Source organism: Callithrix jacchus, chromosome 8 (genome assembly GCF_049354715.1).
Source record: "Callithrix jacchus isolate 240 chromosome 8, calJac240_pri, whole genome shotgun sequence".
Taxonomy (NCBI): Eukaryota; Metazoa; Chordata; class Mammalia; order Primates; family Cebidae; genus Callithrix; species Callithrix jacchus.
The window spans coordinates 85003653-85025050 of NC_133509.1; the positions used below are offsets into that span (position 1 = coordinate 85003653).

At 37.2% G+C, this 21398-nt stretch overlaps 1 protein-coding gene and 1 pseudogene across 3 annotated transcripts in view; both read right to left on the minus strand.

Moving 5' to 3' along the window:
• MAP4K5 (mitogen-activated protein kinase kinase kinase kinase 5) overlaps positions 1–21398 on the minus strand; it is a 118881-nt gene that overhangs the window by 45856 nt on the left and 51627 nt on the right. For all 3 annotated transcript variants that reach the window (XM_035260466.3, XM_078334875.1, XM_078334874.1), the window contains 7 exons: positions 15053–15100; positions 14930–14972; positions 13902–13974; positions 7310–7441; positions 5240–5302; positions 2532–2613; positions 846–962 (listed from right to left, as the gene is read on the minus strand). In XM_035260466.3, the coding sequence (XP_035116357.2) occupies positions 846–962; positions 2532–2613; positions 5240–5302; positions 7310–7441; positions 13902–13974; positions 14930–14972; positions 15053–15100 (558 nt within the window). The remainder of the gene's footprint in view (positions 1–845; positions 963–2531; positions 2614–5239; positions 5303–7309; positions 7442–13901; positions 13975–14929; positions 14973–15052; positions 15101–21398) is intronic.
• On the minus strand, positions 17963–20233 carry LOC144577402 (lethal(3)malignant brain tumor-like protein 2 pseudogene; annotated as a pseudogene).

Here is a 21398-nt window from a genome sequence, read left to right on the forward strand (position 1 = left end):
AAGGAACACAAGAAGAGAAAGACTGGCAAAAAAATACAGTTGTGCTATATATAGCCATAAGTAGATACCTGCCAATGAAGAGGAAGTTTCTCATCCCTAATTTCCTGACAAGTTGTATTGTTATAGAAAGTACATTAAAAATAATTCTATAATGTTTTCAGAGAAGGCAAGTACAGTTATGAATAGCCCTACAACTAATTATATAAGAAATAATAGTTTTGAAATATTGAAAAGGGTAACATTTTCCAATGGGAACTTCAGCTTCATTCTTTAAAATTATTTGCATTCTGTTAATATGAATTCTAGAGAAACTATAATAATAAGCAGCTAGATTTCTAAAGAGGCTGTTTTGTGAGAAATAATATGCATATGTGCTATGGCTAAATTTTTGTTTTCTTAGTCAAAAGCAAGGCTCTTAAAACTTTTATTTTCTTGGAAACAGATGTCCTTTACACACACACACACACACACACACACACAGAAGCTAATGTCAAAAAGAAGGACAATCACTAAAAGGGAAAGCACCTCTGCATTTCTGCAGAGGAACACCTGATTTCAATCTCAGCTACCAAAACTTCAGGCTAACCAAACTAAGAATGTAAAAAGAGATAATGTTAAGAACTAATCCTGTTCTAGGATAAAAAAAGTATCAACTGGTTATACCACAATAAAAAAAGTATCAACTGATAATTATATGCAGGAAAAGTATGGTTTACACTACTAATCTTGGTAGCTAAACCTGTTTTAACTAAGCTAAAAGACCCAGAAGACAAAGAAAAAAAAGCAAACTTTAAGGCCTTATAAAACATTTGTTTTCAAATATAAGACTGTAAACACTTCCTTACCTCAAAGTCATCGTCATCTCCTTCAGTGTAATGTGCATGGTTATCTGGATTGTTTACTTTGTCTAACAGTTCAACTGCTAGGGCTCTAGAGAGACCTGCCTGTGCAACAAAAGTATGCTAAGTAAAAGAAAATAAAATAAAATTTCATGAGTATGGCTTTACATCTATGGCTTACAGAAAATGCTATCTTCATTTTTTCATTCAGTAACCAACAGAGATAAGCATACGGGAGTCTACTAATATAAATAAACTGAGAATGTATTAGTAAAAATATTAAGCAGAGAATCCATAATTGCATATTATATAAAACTAAAGAGCCTTTGTAGGGTAAATTTAGAAAGTAATTTCTTCATGTAAAGTTCTCTAATCTAAAGTTATAAAATTAATATAGATTAGATATGGCTATACCAATGACATTCATTACTTATGACATTATGCTGATGCAAATGAATATTGTGGTATGGTCTACAATCACAAGAAGAAGAAAAGCATGTATGTCCTTCATTTGCATACATTGAATTCTATAACATTATGTTAATGTATAAAGACATATATAATTAAATATTGGCATTTCAGTAAAGCTTTCTTAGGTTGTTGTAATCATTGACTATTCCTTTTTTTTTTTTGAGATGGAATCTTGCTCTGTAGCTATGGCTGGAGTGCAGTGGCACAATCTTGGCTCACTGCAACCTCCGCCTCCCGGGTCCCGGTTCAAGCAATTCTCCTACCTCAGCCTCCTAAGTAGCTGGGATTACAGGCACAAGCCACCATGCCCGGCTAATTTTTCTGTTTTTTTAGTAGAGATGGGGTTTCACCATGTTGGCCAGTCTGGTCTTGAATTCCTGACCTCGTGATCCGCCCACCTCGGCCTCCCAAAGTGCTGGGATAATAGGCGTGAGCCACCACACCCAGCCATCATTGACTATTTTTAATATAAAAGTATTTTATACACACACATATGCACAGAGTATTATATAAATTTACATGAGAGGCCAAGAAAAGCAATTCATTTTAGCTGACAGCAACATTTTAAAGTTTTCTCTAAGGCAGGGGTCAGCAAACTACAGCCTATAGGGAAAATCTAGTGCACCGACTGCCTCTTTTTGTAAATAGTTTTACTGAGTATTAAAACTGTACCCACATGTGTACACTGTTTATGGCTGCTTTTGTGCTATAATGGCAGAACTCAGTAGTTTTGGTAGTGGCTGTATGGCCCACAAAGTCTAAAATATTTACTATGTGACCCACTGTAGAAAATGTGCTGGCCTGGTGTGGTGGCTCACACCTGTAATCCCAGCACTTTGGGAGGCCAAGGCGGGAGGATCACCAGAGGTCAAGAGTTCGAGGCCAGCTTGACCACACAGTGAAACTCCATCTCTACTAAAAATACAAAAATTAGCCAGGCAGTAGTAGCATGTGCCTGTAATCCTAGCTGCTCAGGAGTCTGAGACAGGAGAATGGCTTGAACCCAGGAGGCGGAGGTTGCAGTGAGCTGAGTTCACGCCACTGCACTCCACTATGGGTGACAGAGTAAGAACCTGTTTCAAAAAAAATAAAAAAAGAAAGTTTGCTGACCCCTGCTATAAGAGATCACTAACATTTTTGTATTAAAAACCTAAATACGTTTGTTCTACTGATATGTCTAATTCATGACTACAGGAAAACTCTGCAATTTCAATGACTTACAGTCAGAAGTCTTTCAGCAGTTGGTCTTTTTTTTGGGCTTTTAGTTAGCGCTATTTTGACAAAATTGTGGAATGTTGATGACCTTCAAATAAAAAGAGACATACAAAAATATTTCACTATTATTAATTTTTGGTGTTATTAAATAAAATTAACTTAGGAACAGTAAGTAAGTCTAAAACACCATGATTTTTTATTGGGCCACTTAGTTGTATATAAAACAAGAAAACAAAATCCAAAGTACAATATATCCTTGGAAACATCTGTGTCAGTATTGTCTTTTAAATAAAATACAATTAAGTAACAGAACAGTAATATACAACCACAAAAATTACACTAACAATCAGAAATGGATAGGCTGTGTCACTTACATGTTATATGACCTTCCTTTCTAGGTAATACTTAGGAGTCAAAATGTCCTTTTCTCATTGTGTAATTTACCTAGTATGTAAATGCAGTGCTATACCAAAAAGAGTTGGATGGCACAGAGAGTAGGCATGGGGTAATTTAAGAGACTATTTAAGTCCCAAAGAGGCAAATGAATTTCTTAGGAAAGAAGGCAAAGAAGAGGGAGCAATTTCAGCAACTAGAAATGTTTTCTGCCACCTTCATTGATAAAGTGGGGAAAGGAGAAGACATAAAGTTATCACATTTTGATTATTTATGACACAAAAAAGGTATTTCTACCATTACCAAGATTCCACTGGAGAGAATGAACAAGAATTAAAGGGATAAAAAAACCGTATTTATCAGCAATGACAACAACCACACAGCAATTCTCTGCAGAGAAATCAAATCATTGCATCAGATTTGGTGGCTTGTGACAGAGATAACATGGAGTCAGACAGTATCTGAGACCGGCAAAGGTCCTAAATGGTAGTAACTGCTCTGAAATCTGACTGTGAATTTAGCATTTGTAGCTAACAGTCATTCATCACTGACTGAATATCAGTCATTCCTGCCATAAAACTGTTCAGTTCCAGATGCCTAGGAACTTAGGGCAACAGGAAATAGGAAGAACCCAGTGTCAATACAAAGGAATATAGTTAGCAGCAGAATATAAACTCCTTTCTTTCCACAGTGTGATTTGCCTTTCTTTCCTGTCATCATCCCTAGAATGGCTTGATTCCTAAATAAAACTATGCTAAGACAGACTACTGAAACATAAAGCAGTGGTTTAGAACCTGTTTGTGGGGAGGGGCCTCTTAGAATATGAAATAAGCTATGGACTGTTTTCTTAGAAAAATGGATATACACATAGAATTTTGGGAGCTCACAGATCCTCAAAGATCCATGTAATCTAGATAAGGAATTCCAGAATTTAAGAACTTGGAAACTTATTTGTATGGCTTCCTTTATTAAATGTATGGGGAAGATAACACCAGAAAAATAATCTTTAATTTTTATTAACCAATTGATGATACTTCTTTGGACTATAAAGATAGGTGATCTGCTTTGCTTTGTAAGAGAACGAAGGAATTAGAATGAAAATAAGTAATAATCTTTTTGAGTATTACAAAAGAGAGAGAGAGAGAAAAACCAACAGAGATTGATTTTTAAGTGTCATGGTATCTGGAAGCTCTTTTCATATCACCTTCCACAAAAGTCAATGTGTAATTAATGGAAGTAAAGGAATCCAGGGCAAAAATAGATGTTTCTTCAAAATCTTAATATATTCACTTCTAATCCTTTCCTCACCACACTTCTTACCCAATCTGCCAAAGAGCTAGGAAAATGATTGAGTTTTATGAGAACACTGGATTATAAAGAAAAACCGGGCTAGGAGTGGTCGCTCATGCCTGTAATCTCAGCACTTTGGGAGGCTGAGGTGGGGGATCACAAGGTCAAGAGATCAAGACCATCCTGGCCAACATTGTGAAAACTTGTCTCTACTAAAAATACACAAATTAGCTGGGTGTGGTAGTGTGCACCTGTAGTCCCAGCTACTTGGGAGACTGAGGCAGGAAAATCGCTTGAACCTGGGAGGCACAGGTTCCAGTGAGCTGAGATCATGCCACTGCACTCCAGCCTGATGACAAAGCAAGACTCTATCTCAAAAAATAAAAAAAAGGAGGGAGGGAGGGAAAAAAGGAGGGAAGGAGGGAGGGAGGAAGGAAGGAAGGAAGGAAGGAAGGAAGGAAGGAAGGAAGGAAGGATAGAAGGAAAAAGGAAGGACAGAAGGAAGCAAGGAAGGAAGGAAAAAGAAAACACTGGGCTGGGCACAGTAGCTCACACCTGTAATCCCAGTATTTTGGGAGGCTGAGGTAGGAGGATCCCTTGAGGCCAGGAGTTTGAGATCAGCCTTGGCAACATAATGATGAGACCCTGTCTCTAAAAAACAAACAAACAAACAAAACTTAGCCAGGTGTGGTGGCACATGCCTGTAGGCCCAGCTACTCAGGAGTCTGAGGAGGGAGGATCTCTTGAGCCCAGGAATTTGAGGTTGCAGTGAGCTATGATCATGCCACTGCACTCCAGCCTGGGTAACACAGCAAAATCCTGTCTCAAATAAATAAATAAACAAACAAACAAAAACAACAGAAAATAAATCCAGATCCTTGCCACAGGTCTGCCAGCAACTTAGCTGTGTAACTTTGAGAAAACTGCTTAGTGTCTATGGGCTTCTGTTTAATTATCTATAAAATATGGGAACTGAATCTATACCCCTTTAGACTGTAAAATTCTATAAAACTATATATTCTTTAACTCACCATTTTGCTTTGTCCTTTAGTTTTGGAGGCTGAAAATTACTTTTTGACATTAAAAAGAGAGCCCTGAAATAAAAATTATAGTTTAAGAACAATATCAAAATTACTACATCTAACAATTAGAATGAATTCTGTAATGAATTTATATAAGACTACTACATACACATGTAGGCAAAGATGAAAACTATTTTGGGATATGGAAATTAAATTTTTAATACTTTAGATAGCCTACAGAAAAATTTCTTTAAATTTCCAATAAGCCCTTATTCACAAAGCAAACCTACCTACTACCAATGCCAGAAAAGTTTTCTTACTATACCGTTACATATGTAACTAGTATTATATCTTAAGCACGTGTCTATATTAAATTGTATGTAATTCTCTAACACATAGAGATGACATGGTACTCTAACATTAAGACATATGTTCAACCAAAGACTGGCCTCCATATTTATTTTGGATGTATAGGCGAATTATATCAATTTCCTGACTGTTTTCCTTTTTTGGACAATTATTTCCCACGTTCTCTCATTATATTAAACACATAAGCCAATCTACAAGAAGACTTTGTCTATAAACTCACGTGTGACCCACTTTTTTATGGACTATGGGGGTAGTAGGATAGAGAATTTAAGAAGGAAGTTCTAAAATGCTCTATTTCAGCATTTCCTACAAAATCCCAGGTTTCTAAGCATATTCCTTAGTCTTTCTTTTTCTAGCATAACAAAGATTTTTCCTTTTTAAAAATCAAGTGATTCAAAGGAAAAATGAAAAAAAAGTCTATATTCCCACCATTCTATTATTTAAAATTTTCTAATCTTTTTAGTCTTTATCTAAATGCTTATATTATATTTACATTAGTAATGATAATTTTCCTTTACTAATAATCAATTTTCCATTTTGCTTTGGTTCATACATATGTTATTGCTGCCCTTAAGTATTAAATAATTTGCTTAACAATTCACCAATTACTATATATTTAGATTTTTTCCCCTTGTTATCCTGAAATGCGTAATTCTTAGAATTTTCTTTTCTTGGATTATTTCTGAAGTGTAATGCCCTAAACAGTGGAATCACTGAAACATTTGTATTGCCCTTAACAAATAACATCGAAGTATTTTCCAAAAGGTCTATACTTATCAGCATTCTAGCTAAAAGTAGGTATCTTTATATATATATATATATATATATATATATATATATATATATATATGTATCTTTAGCTGCTTATGAGGTCAAATAGTTTCCCATATCTGGTACTTGCTCATAAACCTTAATCTACCTTATGCTTATAGTCTTTGAATGAGTTCCTTATACAGTATATATTAATCTGTTGCCCATCATGTTAGGAGAACACTTTCCCCATTCTGTAATTTTTTAAGCTTTATCCCATTTACTTTAAAAGTTTCCATTTTAGCCTAATTTATCTTTTCTGTCAAAGTATCAAAACTTTTCAGAAGCCCTCAAACTTTTTCTTCTGAGACACTACATCTTAGAATGTAAATGATAATTATATTCAGCATAGATATCTCTTCATTATTCCTTGACAAAATAAAAAGAAACAAAATCAAATGTAACTAGAAAAGTCTCATCTGCATTCTATTGTTTACTTGTAATTTCACAGAGGACAACAACAACAACAAGATCAACTGATAGAAGCATGAACATGAAGACTCAAAAAGTCTTAAGATAGTGTTAACTGTCATATACTAGTGTGCTTATTAAGGGAAATTTGTTTAATGGAAAAGCTTCCAACAGTACAGACAACTTACTCTGTTATTTTATGAGCAGCAGTACAAGACAGGTTTTATTTATTTAAAGACTAGTCAAGTACTGTAGTGTGAAGGAGAAGAAGAACAGAACAAGGAGACTGATCTGTAATTATGAACAATGAATTGAGGTAAATACCTTTAGACTAGCCCACAATAGGTTTCAAATGAAATTATCCCTAAATCCCTTACAACACCTTTACTATTTTTCATTCTTAAAAATGAGCTTGATGCTGAGCTATAGGCATTTCACTTTCCCCAAAGGCTTCATCAATAACTGTATAATCATAAATAATGAGAACACCTCATTGGATGAAGATCAAACATAGGTGGTTGAAGTTCTCCAAGTTCAATTGCTGTTATTCCTACTGCCCAGATATCACAGAGTTGGTTGTAGCCACCATTCTTCTCTACTGCTGCAACTTCTGGGGCCATCCTAGAAGGAATCAATGAATGTAACAGTTTTATTGTTAAAAATATTGATCTGAATCTGTTACTTCCTGTTATAATCACTAGACTTGTTGGAGGGAAGGAGGCTGAGAGGCGTTTACTAGGAAAGAAGAAACTTCACTAAGCAAAGTCTTCAATCTCTATTTCATGAACATACACACTTTTAAAATTCATTATTTAAGAATCTTGAATGCCCTCCTCTGAATGTTTGTGCTCTAAGGAAAAATCTTGTTTTAGTTTAGTTTCTGTTTTTGTGAATCTTGTTTTACATAACATGGGAAAAGAAAAATAATATCTAAATCCATGTGAAGGGCTAAGAAAGGTTCCCAAAGGAGGTGAGAATTTCTAAGTAGGGTGGGGAGCCTGGACATTTCAGTCAGAGGAAATGAGTATGAATTCAGGGAGACTAGGAAAGCTAAGAGGACAGTGCTCAATGTATCACCTGCAAATTGGTAAGGGGCCATACACTGCTGGCTACCAGTCTGAGATAAACACAGAAATGGAGAATAAACATTTATGCTTGTCCAAATGCATGAATTCATTTTTGCCTTATTTTATAAATAAGTCTGTAATGGACAGGAAAAAACACATGGTTTGAGAGAGTCTAGATCATAAGTGATTTACTGATTATACAATAAAGGTTAGACTTTATCGTGAAAACGAAGTCGACCCAGTCAAAGATTTAATTATGAGGGCAAACAATCTAAAACTTTATCCAATATGAAGGATAGTGTGAAATGAGGTGAAACCCATCAGGCCGATATGTTAGAGGCCTGTTTCAAAAATATAAGAAAAAAAAAACACCCAAAAACTTTCAAAGGCAGTAGCAGAGGGAATAGAATGAAAGGAATTGACTTAAGATTTAAATCTGAGGATGGAATACCTGTGGATATTGAAATAGGGCTATTATTGAACAACTGTTGAATATATAGAAGACTGAAGTTGGAGTTACATGTTTGGGAGTCAATATTGTAGAAGGCATCTGAAGTTATAAAGCACAGATAATACTGTTCAGGGGAAATATTGTTTATCATTTCAAATGTTTACTAACTTCAATTTATTTAAATTGAATATCCACAATGTACAAGTTGCTTTTATATTTACTTAGGCTACAAAAAGTTATACTAACACATTGTCTCTGAAATTAAGTGTGGTTAGGATATAAAGTATGTATACTAAAAATGTGAACACATGGATGTGTACTACATGCAAGTGCTACACACATAATAATGGGTATCAGACTAAGGAGAAGAAAACGATCACCATGGAGCAAGATAACTGAAGGCAAGTTTCACAGAGGAAAGAGGCTAAGCTGGAGTCCAGAGAAATCAAACGGATTTCATCTCCTCTACCCACTGGAATCAGCGGTGGTTAACTGGAATGTCAAGTTGACTATGACTGTTGCACTTCCTGGCTGAGCGAGAAACTGTAGTCAATCATTTGGCCACAGGTATAGAAAAGTAGTGTGCGGCCCTCTTAAGAATGAGGAGGACTTAAACGCAGAAAAAGCGTAACTTAAGGAAGAAGTAAAGAAAGCTAAAGTAGTAGTATTTTACCTGATACAGTCAGGGTACAAAAAAATAGACAATTTAGACTAGAAAAGAGTGTTCACAAAAAGGACAGTCATAGACAGTGAGGGACTCTGATGTGACAAAGGAAATCCTATAGATTATCTAACTCACCTGTATCTTCATTTAACTTTTATTTAACTGATACTTATTGAGGCTTTTTTCTGTTATTTAAAATGATATACGTTGACTGAAAAGAATTTGGAGTATACAAAAAAATATGGAAAAAAACAAGTTAAGCATGATCCCACTCAAAGAGAGTTCCTATGTCACATATTCTCATCTACAATTTTTACACACACATACATACACACACACACACACACACCCCTTTTATAAAATGATATATTGCATATACTACATGGAATCTTGCTTTTTAAAATTAACAACATATCATAAGCCTATCTGTTGACCATTAATCTTTTACAACATAATCTTTAATAGCAGCATATTATTCCATTGAATTGAATAAATGTATGTAATTTCCTTAACTAATTCCTGTTGTGTGTTATTTTCCCTCAATTTTTAATCATTAAAAGTGTGATGGGCCGGGAGCGATGGCTCACGCCTGTAATCCCAGCACTTTGGGAGGCCAAGGTGGGTGGATCACGAGGTCAAGAGATCAAGACCATCCTGGTTAACATGGTGAAACCCTGTCTCTACTAAAAATACAAAAAATTAGCTGGGCATGGTGGCACGTGCCTGTAATCCCAGCTACTCGGGAGGCTGAGGCAGGAGAATTGCATGAACCCAGGAGGCGGAGGTTGTAGTGAGCCGAGATCGCGCCATTGCACTCCAGCCTGGGTAACAAGAGCGAAACTCCGTCTCAAAAAAAAAAAAAAAAAAAGTGTGATAAAGCTTATCATATGTAATTCTGTATGCATCTCTAATAAATTACCAGAAGTAGAATTACTGAGAATAAAGAAGATAAACATTGCTTAAAGTTTTTGCTAAACACTACCATCAAAATATGCTTCAAAATTGTTCTACCAACTTCCTTTTGTTTCCCTTCACCTTTTAAGTTCCAGGGTACACGTGCAGGATGCACAGGTTTTTTTACACAGATAACTGTGTGCCATGGTGGCTTGCTACACAGATCAATCCATTACCTTGGTAATAATATTAAGCCCAGTATCCATTAGCTCTTCTTCCTGATGCTCTCCCTCCCTAAACTCCATTCTATCAGTTTCTACTTTCACTGCCAAACACCTAGTGATAGTAAGTATGAGCATAATTCCAAACATTTCCCAATTTGCTAGAAAAAAGTCATTTAATTTGTTCATCAAGGGAAACATTATTTTATATATATATATATTTATTTATTTATATTTATATTAGTTAAATGAAGCAGTGAGAGTAAAGTAGGAAAAAAGAAGTCCATAGGAGTTGCATGCTCCAAGCCATCACCTGCAGGCCATTACATAATGTAAGAAACATGGGAAAACATTTAAGTTTCCCTATTCAAAGACATAAAGTAATTCACAATGGAGAACAACCATTGTGGAATTAATGGAATGGAAGAAATGTTGAGATTCTGCAGTTCTTTTCAAAAACATAAAAGAACTCACAGTGGAGAAAAACCTCACAAATGAAAGAAATGTGATAAAGCCTTTGGATATTCCAGATACCTTCATAACCACAAAAGTGCTCATACTGGAGAAAAACCCTATGAATGTAGGATGTGGGGAAGAATTAAGTTGTCTTAGTTACTTTCAAGAACATAAAAGGGCTCACACTGGTGAAATATCTTTTACATATAAGAAATATTGTAAGGGAGTTACTCTTTCTAGTTCTCTTCAGAAATATAAAAGAAATAATACTAGACAGAAACCCTATAAACGTAAAAAATGTGGTAAAGTCTTCAGTCATTTCTGCTCCATGTGAACACATGAGTAACACCATACTAGAGAGAAATCCTCTGACTATAAAAAATGTGGTAAAGCCTTCAATCAATACAGTTCCCTTAGAAGACATGAAAGAGCTCATACTGGAGAGAAACCCTGTGAATGACAAAAATGTGGTAAATCCTTCAGTTGTTTCAGTTACCTTGAAACACAGGAGAGAACTCATACTGGTGATAAACTTTATAAATGTAAAAATTGTGGTAAAACCTTCAGACATCAGTTCCCTTCGAACACATGAAAAAACTCATACTGGGGAGAAACCCTATAAAGGTAAACAAAAAATGTGGTAAACCCTTTAGTCCTTTCAATTACCTTTAAACACATGATTGAATTCATACTGGAGAGAAACCCTATGATTATAAGAAATGCAATAAAGCCTTCAGATATTCCAGTTCTGTACGTAAACATGAAATAACTTATACTTCATAGAAATCCTAGGAATGTAGGAAATGTGAGAAAACATTCAATTACCTGGGTTATCTTTGAAAACACGAAAAAAATCATACTGGAGGAAAAACCATATGTATATGAGAAATGTTGTAAAGCCTTTATATGTTCCAGTTCCCTTTGAACACATAAAAAAATTCAGACTGAAGAAAACCCTATGAATGTAAAGAATATGGAAAGGCATGTAATTTTGCCACTTCCCTTTGAAAATATAAAAAACTTATACTGGGGGAAAATATGCATGTAAACAATGTGGTAATGTCCTCAGTGTTTCCAGTTCTAGTTGAAGATATGATAAGAAGTCAATTTCTGAAAAACCCTGTAAACATACAGAATGTAGAGATGCCTTTGTTTCTCTCAGGTACATTCAAAGACAGATGATATATGCACACTGGAGATGAATCTTATAAATATAAAAATGTATTCTGTATCTAAATCCTAGTAATTGGCAAAACACTTAAATTTCCATTTTAATAATTATTTCAAAAGTCATCTGAAAATGCCTATTGAAAAGAAATCGTATATAATTTGGAAAGCCCAATGTAAATTAAACATTGCCCAATGCTCAAAACATGCACGTGAATGAAATGTTATAGAAGTTATAAACATATTGTGTTTATCAGTGGTTCATTCTTAATGAGGATGTGTTGACTATTGATTTCCACGTATTTTCCATGAAAATATTGATGTGAGAATTCTGTAGACACCCTTTAAGTGACAGTAAATGAATTCAATACATAGTGCTTTTTTTCTTGTCAGTTAATACAAATTTTTCTTTATATGTCTAAAAGGTTGTTGGATTTATGGATGAATTAAAATGTATTTCTAATATGTAGGTAAGATTTGTATGTAGCTTTTTAATTGGTCTGTGATTAATATGTCATTTGAAAACTGAGTCTGTTAATTCTGGGGGTTTTCTTACTGGCCTCATGTGAAAATTTTGGTTACCCCTCACCTATTAGATATATTCTACCTTTCTTTTTTATGGAAAAAGCACTCTCTTTAGGCACAAATAAGTCTATGTCATTTTCTTTGCTCATAGAGTTGGTTTAGGAAAAAAAAATGAAATCTGTTAACTTCTTGTGAACCATTATCATACTTTATGATATCTAATATGTATTATTTTACTAACTGCTTCCAATGAGACATTCTTTTTATCGACTTATACGAACTCACACAATAAAACTATTAAACCTAGTTTGGCATATTTTAGACAATATTTCCTGTTTTTTTTACTTGACTTTTAATTTTGTTTAAGCTGGTGGACATACACAAGTTTTAAATTTTCATGTAGTTAAATCTATCAACCTTTCCTTTTAAGGTTTTATACTTTATGCTCAGAAAGCTTTCCGCAAATCTTAAAACAGATAGTTACTGATGGTTTTTTGGTTTCACTTTTATACTTAACTATTTCCATATATGAATTTTGACATCAGGTATGAAGTACGGAGCTACTTAAATTTATTTTCAAATGATTTTTTGACACCAGGGATGAGGTATGGAGCTACTTAAATTTCTTTTCAAATAATAAATTACCCAAACACTGCACATTAAAGAATCCAAATTGGATGGGTGTAGTGGCTCAAGCCTGTAATCCCAGCACTTTGGGAGGTGGATCACTTGAGGCCACGAGTTTTAGACCAGCCCAGGAGTTTTAGATGAAACTCTGTCTCTACAAAAAAAAAAAATTACAAAAAATTAGCTGGCTGTGATGTTGCATGGCTGTAGTCTCAGCTATTTAGGGAGCTGAAATGGGAGGATCATCCGGGCTTGGGACGTCAAGGTTGCAGTGCGCTGTGATTGTGCCACCGTACTACAGCCAGGGTGACAGAATGAAACCCTGTCTCAGAAAAAAAAAAGAATCCAACCTTTCACACAAACTGTGAATGTCACCTTTTATAACATTCACTATTTTACATATTAAGGTTTTATTATGAGGCTTTTTATTTCTATCATCTGTCAATAATGAAAGCAGTGTTTCAGAAAGATTATTTTGTCAGTAATTGGTGGAATGCACTAAGAGTCCAGTGACTGGTGAGACTAACGGTAGGTAGGATGCAAGAGTTTTAACAAGCAGAAAGAGGAATCATAGATTAAATTTAAGTGATAGGTCAATAGGTACAGCAAACCACCATGGCACACTTTTACCTCTGTAATAAACCTGGACATCCTGCACATGTATCCTGGAACTTAAAATAAAGTGGAAAAGTCCTAGATTAAAATAAAAGCAATACCGGAAGAAAAGGTAAGAAAATTATAGTGGGCAAATCTTTTGAAAATTTCATACCTAAGAGTCCTCTCAATATAAAATCACAGGAATAGTAAAAATTATTAGCACTTTAACAGAAAAGGCTGAGCCATAAATACAAGCATCAAACTTCCCTAACCCAACCAGAACTTCTGGTAGTATCAAGGAGCATGCAAATCTCCCGACTTTTAATTATCACTTCTCTTACCAAGTATCGAAGTTGATCACTAAACCATAAGAAATGAAAATGTATAAAATTCAATCACAGTAATGTCTTACCAATAAGGGGTGCCAATGAAGGATTTTCGTTTTGCAATAGTAGCTGTTATTTTTGCAGCCACACCAAAGTCAGCTGGTGAGGATAAAAACAGAAAATTTTAGTTCCTTACAATACACCAAACGACATTTTTACTTTCACCCTTAGACATGGCATTATCAATAATTCAATTATTGTTAGAAAAATGTACACAAATTAAACACCTAAATCTCTTCTTGCTCAGTTCATAACATACTAAAAACAATTTATTGTACTTTACTACAATGAAAATGTACTTTATTAAGAACAAAGTTAAAAAATATTTTTATTATAAACACAATAAAGTGTATTTGAGGAAAAGAGAAAAAAAGCCCAAAAATAAAATACATGGGAAAAGCACACACCTGTATTCCTTTTATCCTAATACAACAAGGATAGCATTCTGGTACTATTTTTTTTAAGTCATTTTTTCTAAATATAAATGTTCTTAGTGTTGTAGTTAAACAAGATTGTATTGTAATCCCTGTTACTTGGAAGGATTAGGCGGGAGGATCACCTGAGGCCAGGAGTCCAAGTATGCAGTAAGCTATGACTGAGCCACTGCACTCCAGCCTGGATAACACAGTAAGACCACCTCTTTCAAAACAAATAAAATAACACACAAAAATGCGTGGCTGAAAAGTAATAAATATACAGTCCAGTTTTGTCATTTAACATACCAGTTTTTCTCTTACACATTCACAGATATTAATGATTAAATAGATTTATCACAGTTTAACAGTTATTTTATTGCTAGACTATGTTTGCATTTTTTCTAACATAAGTAATATGATTAATGCTTCAGTGAATATTGATTTTCCATCTTTAGGTTTAATTTTCTTAAAACGAGTTTTGGGAGTAAAATTACTGGGTCAAAATTTAAACATTATTGTGACTAAATATGAAAATTAAATTTATATAATACTAATTCTCATTTAAAATTTAATAAAAATTTTATTAAAGTATCATTAACATTTTTGGAAACAAATCTTAGGAATTTGAAATAACATACCTAATTTTACATCGCCATGGTCTGTCAATAAAATATTAGCACCCTAGAACAAAAGTACAAATATTAGCATCATAAAATTTCTTCCAATAGAATTGTCAGTTTAAATGTATTAAATGAACTTACTTTGATATCTCTATGCATTTTGCCTTTAGTATGCAAATAGGCAAGACCCTAAAAGTTACAAAAAAAAAAAAAAAAAAAAAGAATGTATCAGCAAAACCATAAACATGACTCCTAAATTTTCTACTTAAATTCTTATTGAATAAGGTAAACTAGAATGTATTTTGGGGGGAGAAAAAACCTAGATAAGTAAATAAATGTTTACTATATTTTAAAGATTTGTTTTTGTTTTGAGACAGTCTCACTCTCTTGTCTAGGCTGCAGTGCAGTGGCAGTGATCTTGGCTCACTGCAGCCTTCACCTCCTGAGTTCAAGCGATTCTCCTGCCTCAGCCTCCCAAGTAGCTGAGATTACAGGCATGCACCACTATGCCCGGCTAATATTTGTATTTTTTAGTAAAGATGGGGTTTCACCGTGTTGGCCAGCCTGGTCTTGAACTCCTAGCCTCAAGTGATCCACCTGCTTCGGCCTCCCAAAGTGCTGGGATTACAGGCGTGAGCCACCAGGCCCGGCCAGAAAATTTCTAATTTATTTTCTGATAAAAATCAGAAATATTTTACTAAGCACAATCAAGATATTAAACATATTCATTATCCCTAAAAGTTTCCATATGTGGTGCTCCTTTATAATTTTCCCATTCTTCCCCACAACCCTCACAAACACTGATCTGCTTTCTGTCACTATAGATCAGGTATTCAAAGTTGTTTGACTATTCTAGGTATTTTCCATTTCCACAGCAATTTTAGAATCAGTATGTCAACTTCTTTAATAAAACCCTCCTCAAACTGTGACTAGGGTTGTACTGAATCTATAGGTCAATATGCAAAGAATTATCATCTTAACAGTATTGAGTCTTCTAGTCTATGAACATGGTATAGTTCTCCATTTATTTGGGTTTTTAATTTCTCTGAGCATTTTGTAGTTTTATGTACGCAGGTATTTATGCATCTTTTGTCATATTCATCCCTAAGAATGTCATATTCTTTAGGTTATTGTACGTTATTTTCTTTTAACTTCTGATTGTCCATTGCTAGTATACAGAAATCCAATTTATTTTTGTATATTGATCTTGAATCTTACAATCTTTCTAGCTTCACTTATTAGTTCTAGTAGCTACTTTGCAGATTTTATTTCTTTTTCTATATAGATGATAATGTGGTCTGTGAATAAAGAGAGTTCTACTTCCTACTTTCTAATCCAGATGCCTTTTATTTTCATCATTTTCTCTTTTTGCACTGGCTGAAACTTCTAGGAAGGGCAATGCTGAAAAGAAGTAGTAAAAGCAGATTTCATCACCGTTTGGCTGACCTTGGAGGGAAAAAACATCCAGTCTTTCACCAGTAAGTATAATTTAGTCGAAGGTTTCACAGGTACCCTTTATCAGGTTGACCAAGTTCCTTTCTATTCCTAGCATGCTCAGAATTTTTATCAGAATGAATGTTGGATTTTCTGCGTGTGATGATAATGTGGTTTTTCTTTTTTAGTTGTTAAGATGAAATGATTTTTTGGGTATTAAACCAATACTGCGTTCTAGAATAAACTCCACTTGTTTACGATGTATTAACTTTTAAAATATATTACTGAATTACCTTTGCTAAACCTTTTACCGTTTGCACCTAGGTTTATGAAGAACATCAGTCTGCAGTTTTGTTCTTTTGTAAGATTGTTGTCTGATTTTGATGTCAGAATAATGCTGACCCAAAATGATTCAGGATTTATTCCTTGCTCTTCAATTTTCTAGAAAGGTAAATATAGAATTGGCATTATTTCTTTCTTACATGTTTGGTAGAATTTATTGCATGGCATCATCTGGCTTGGAGTTTTCTTTGTGAGAATGCATATAAGATTATTCAGGTTATTTCTGATAGAGTGAGCTTTGGTATTTTGTACCTCCTGTTGAAACTGCCCATTTTATCTAAGGTGTAGGCTTTATTGGCATAATGCTGTTCATAATACTGTCTTGTTATCTAATATTTGTAAATTTTGTCATGATATCCCAACATTCATTTCTGATGCTGATCACTTGTTTCTTCTCTTTTTACTTTTTTTCCTCATCAATCTGTCAAGATGTTTATCATTTTTTTTTTCCAGGCAAGTAGATGATTTAATTTTTCATACACAAAGTCTGGAAAGCCCAGTGAGGCTGCAGTGGCAGCCAGATGTGTCCTCCAGCTCTGTCACCTGGCCCTGAGGGCCCTGTGTTCATGGATCTTCATACCGGTAGGAACACAAGGCCAAGACAGCATACATGCCCAGCTCTCCCAGAGGCTCCAGTTGGAACTGAATCCTTTAACTACAAGGCACTCTTGGATGAATGACTTTTAGCAGGGCTCCAGGAGCAGAGCCAGGGTGCACCCTCAGGTCATCTTCCTCCCACTGTCCTTCCTGGGGCATTTCCTTTAAAAAATGGGAGTCCACGCTCATGCGAACAGAGCAAACAGCTCAAGGCCACCACATGGGTCACCAAAATCCACATCCTGGTCACTGCTTCTCAGCTGCCCAGCCAAGCTGGGTTCCCAACATCCCTGGGGAGCTTAGGAGGGGCAGAGGACCAACACATGAGGCTGAGAGGCACTCTGCTTGGCGAATTTTTGAGGCAGAGGCTGCTCCCATCACGACTCACTGTAAGGGGACCTTATTCTGCTCAGAGAGCTGCTCTAGAACTTAATTTACATGAGTCGTTTGGGTAGACACAGAGTGCACTGTCTTGTCTTCCAGTGTGCCAGGGGTGGCCCCAACCTGGGAACTAAGGGCTGTGGTGGGAAGGTCATCTTAAGGAAAAGCAGGCACCCGGGCAGCTGACAGTCCAGCATCAGGAACTCTGGCTGGAGGTGGTTCGCAGAAGACCTCAGGCAGCCCCAGTCACCTAGGCCTTTCCACAGGGGATCGCAGAGGCAACAGGCAGGTCCCAGGAGACCCCAGCAGGTCCTCCACTGTCCAGCCTTCACAGCACCAGGCAAAATTTACACATGCAGAGGCTCAGTGGTGGTGGTGGAGAAACCCCAAGGCTGGCTTCCAAGCTAGGAGCCAGGCTGGCGGCAGGGCGGCTCAGTTGTCCGTTTCCTGCTTAATGTTCTCGACGGGGACAGGCAGCTCTGGACTTGAAGCCTTGTTGGATGAGGCCAAATCTACATGCTCTTCCTTCACATGCACAGCAATAATCTCGCCAGGGTGGGCTCTGATGAGATCTTCCTGGTGCCCTGAGGGTCGTCCTCCAGCAGGGGCTTCTTGGACCCTGTTCTGAGGGGCCACGTCTTGGTCAGTGGGATTCTTTTCCTTTTCTTCCCAAACTATTTCTTTTTCTTCTTTGTGGCCTCTTTGGCCTTCAGAGGTGTGGCCGGTTCTGCATTCACAGGAGGCTGGAGCCGGTAGCCGGTGACCTCACACCAGCCGACGGGATAGATGTCCGGGGACTCACAGTCCTCCCACTGGTCATACTCGCTGTTCCAGCCATCAAAGTGGATACTGAGGAGCCGATGCACCACCCGTTTCACCATGGCCACACAGATGAGCTGGGGCTCCATCAGGTCCACGGTCTCCAGCTTCATGCCCACCTTGAAGCCATGGTTTGGGCAATCCATGTTGAAGAGTCTTGATGGAGCAGGTTTTGACTTGGTCTTCTCCAAGTAGTTCTCCCAGTGGAAAGTCTGTGCCTCATAACCTTTTGGGGGTGTGAGCTCAATGTCATTCTTCTGACAGAAGTTGGCTGGGAAGATGGCGTGGGAAGAGGCGTGGTAGCAGAACCAGTCTGAGCCATCTGTGGAGGGCCCCCCATCCACACAGATCATCAGGTATCCATCCAGAAGAACCTTACAGACAGTTGCCATGCAGATATTGCCCAGATTCAAAGGGTCAATGGCTTCCAGCTTCATCCCTTCCTCAAACCAACCACCTTCTGTGTAGACAGCTCGTACCTTCTTGAACAGGTAAGGAACGGCATCACAGTAGATTTTGCGGAAGGTGGGATGATGGGCCATGTCACTTCGCCTCTCTGACATCTTGATGCCATGGCCCACACGTCGTGACCAACCCACTGGGTGAATCAGGGGGCTCCACATGTGGCACCAGAAGTCGTCGTCACTGTCACCATCCTCGTAGAGGAGCCATAGGCGACCCCCGATGACCGTGTCCACCACAGCCATGCGAGTTCATGATACCTGGGACTTGTCCACCACCTCCAGCCACATGCCCTGCCTAAAGGGGTACTTCATGCTCTCCACCATCTTGATGTGGAAATCCACGGGAAACGTCCTGGAGCCCACCAGCTGTTTCATGAGGTAGCCCTTCCAGTCAGTGAACTTGGCATGGATGGTCCATGGGGGCACTAGGATCTTGCTGTTGATGGCACACCAGCCAATGGGGTGAATATCCACAGTCCCCAGGTTGCACCAGAAGTCATGGCTGGCGTCACTTTCAAAGCCTTCATACCGAAGCAGCACCCGATACCCTGCTGTCTGGATGACAGAGGCGATCCAGTACACCCAGCTGGGGAGCACAGCGTCACTGTTGAGCACCTCCACATTCATCCCTTTCATCACATCCTCCCACTGGTCATAGAGGGGGACGTGCTTGAAACAGCTGACAGGAGCAGCCTTGTAACTGTGATCCTTCAAGAACTTCCCCCAGTTGAAGCCCAGGACCAGCGCTTCTTGTCCTGTTGGTGTCCCATCTGCCAGCTGTCCTGTCCCCTGGGAGTGGAGGAAGGCTCCGATTTTGGCAGACCAGGCGGCTTTGTGCAGGACTTTGGCTTTCTTGGTTGGTGGTTTTCCCTGTAATCTGGCCAAGATACTGGCTTTCTTGGGAGTTGGAGGAGTAGCTCCTGGAGCAGGAGACGCTGCAGAACCTCTTGGTCTTGGAGAAGAAGGCTTCCCTTGTACCCACGATACCACACATCTCACAGACAGCTGGCTCAGAACCACTGCCATCCAAGGATCGAGGAGTCCCAGGGCTGAGCAAATGCAGTGGGGAGGTTGGCAGTTCCCCTGCTTCCCGATCCTCATTCTCTGCTTCACTTGACTCCTCCAGTGGAGCTGCTCTCACTGCCCACACTGCTGTTATAACTACGGAAACTATCATAGCCACCAAACAGCTCCAAGTCATCATCTTCCTCTTCCTCCATTGGTTCTGAAGATGGGGTCTCCTCATTACGCGGGGGCTTCTCCATAAGACCTAATTCAGTTTCTCGATGTTTATCATTTTTATTGCTCTTCTCAAAGAATCAGATTTTTATTTCACTGATTTTCTCTACTACTATTTTTTCTGTTTTCCATTTATTTTATTTCTATTCTGATCTTTATTTCCTTTCCCTGCTTATGTTGCATTATATTTGCTCATCTTTTTCTAGCTTCTTAGGTGGAAGCTGAGGATTCTGTTTACTGCTATAAATGTCCCTATAAGTACAGGCTGAATATCCCTTATCCAAAATGCTTGGGACCAGAAGTGTTTCAGATTTCAGATTTTTTTAGTACTTATAGAATATAAGTATCCCTAATCAAAAAACAGAAAATCCAAATTGCTCCAATGAGCATTTCCTTTGAGCATAATGTTGGACTTTCTTAAACATTTCTTGTAGGATGGGTCTGTTAGTGATTCATTCTTTTAGTGTTTATAAGTCTGAAAAACTCTATTTTGCCTTTGTTTTTGAAAGAGATTTTCTTTAGGAATAGAATTTTAGGTTGACGGTTTCTTTTCAGTACTTAAAAGATTTTCCACTCTCTTCTCACTTATTTCTAACAAATCTTCCTTGTCTTTGTTCCTTTATATATCATAAGCCCTGTTACGAATGCTTCTAAGATGTTCTAATCAAATAAGCAATTTGATTCATGTGTCTTAGTGTAGTTTTTTTTCATGTTTTTTTTTGTGCTCAGGGTTTGTTGAGCACTTTGGATCTATGGGTTCATTTTAATAGTTATCATCAAATACGGAAAATTTTCTTCTCTGTTCTCCTTTTTTCTCTCATTTTTGTCCCTTTTACTTTTGTTGTCCCTTCCAGGACACCAATTACATACACATTAGGCCACTTGATATTGTCCTACAGCTTTAATGATACTCTTCATTAAAAAAAAATTATTTTCTTTCCATGTTTCATTTTAAATATTTCCATTTCTTTTTTTTTTTTTTTTTTTGAGATGGAGTCTTGCTCTGTTGTCCAGGCTGAAGTGCAGTGCAGTGGCATGATCTCAGCTCACTGCAATCACTGCCTCTTGGGTTCAAGTGATTCTCCTGTCTCAGCCTCCTGAGTAACTGAGAGTAGCTGAGATTATAGGTACATGCCATCACACCTTAATTTTTGTATGTTTAGTAGACGGGGGTTTCATCATATTGGCCAGGCTGGTCTTAAACTCCTGAC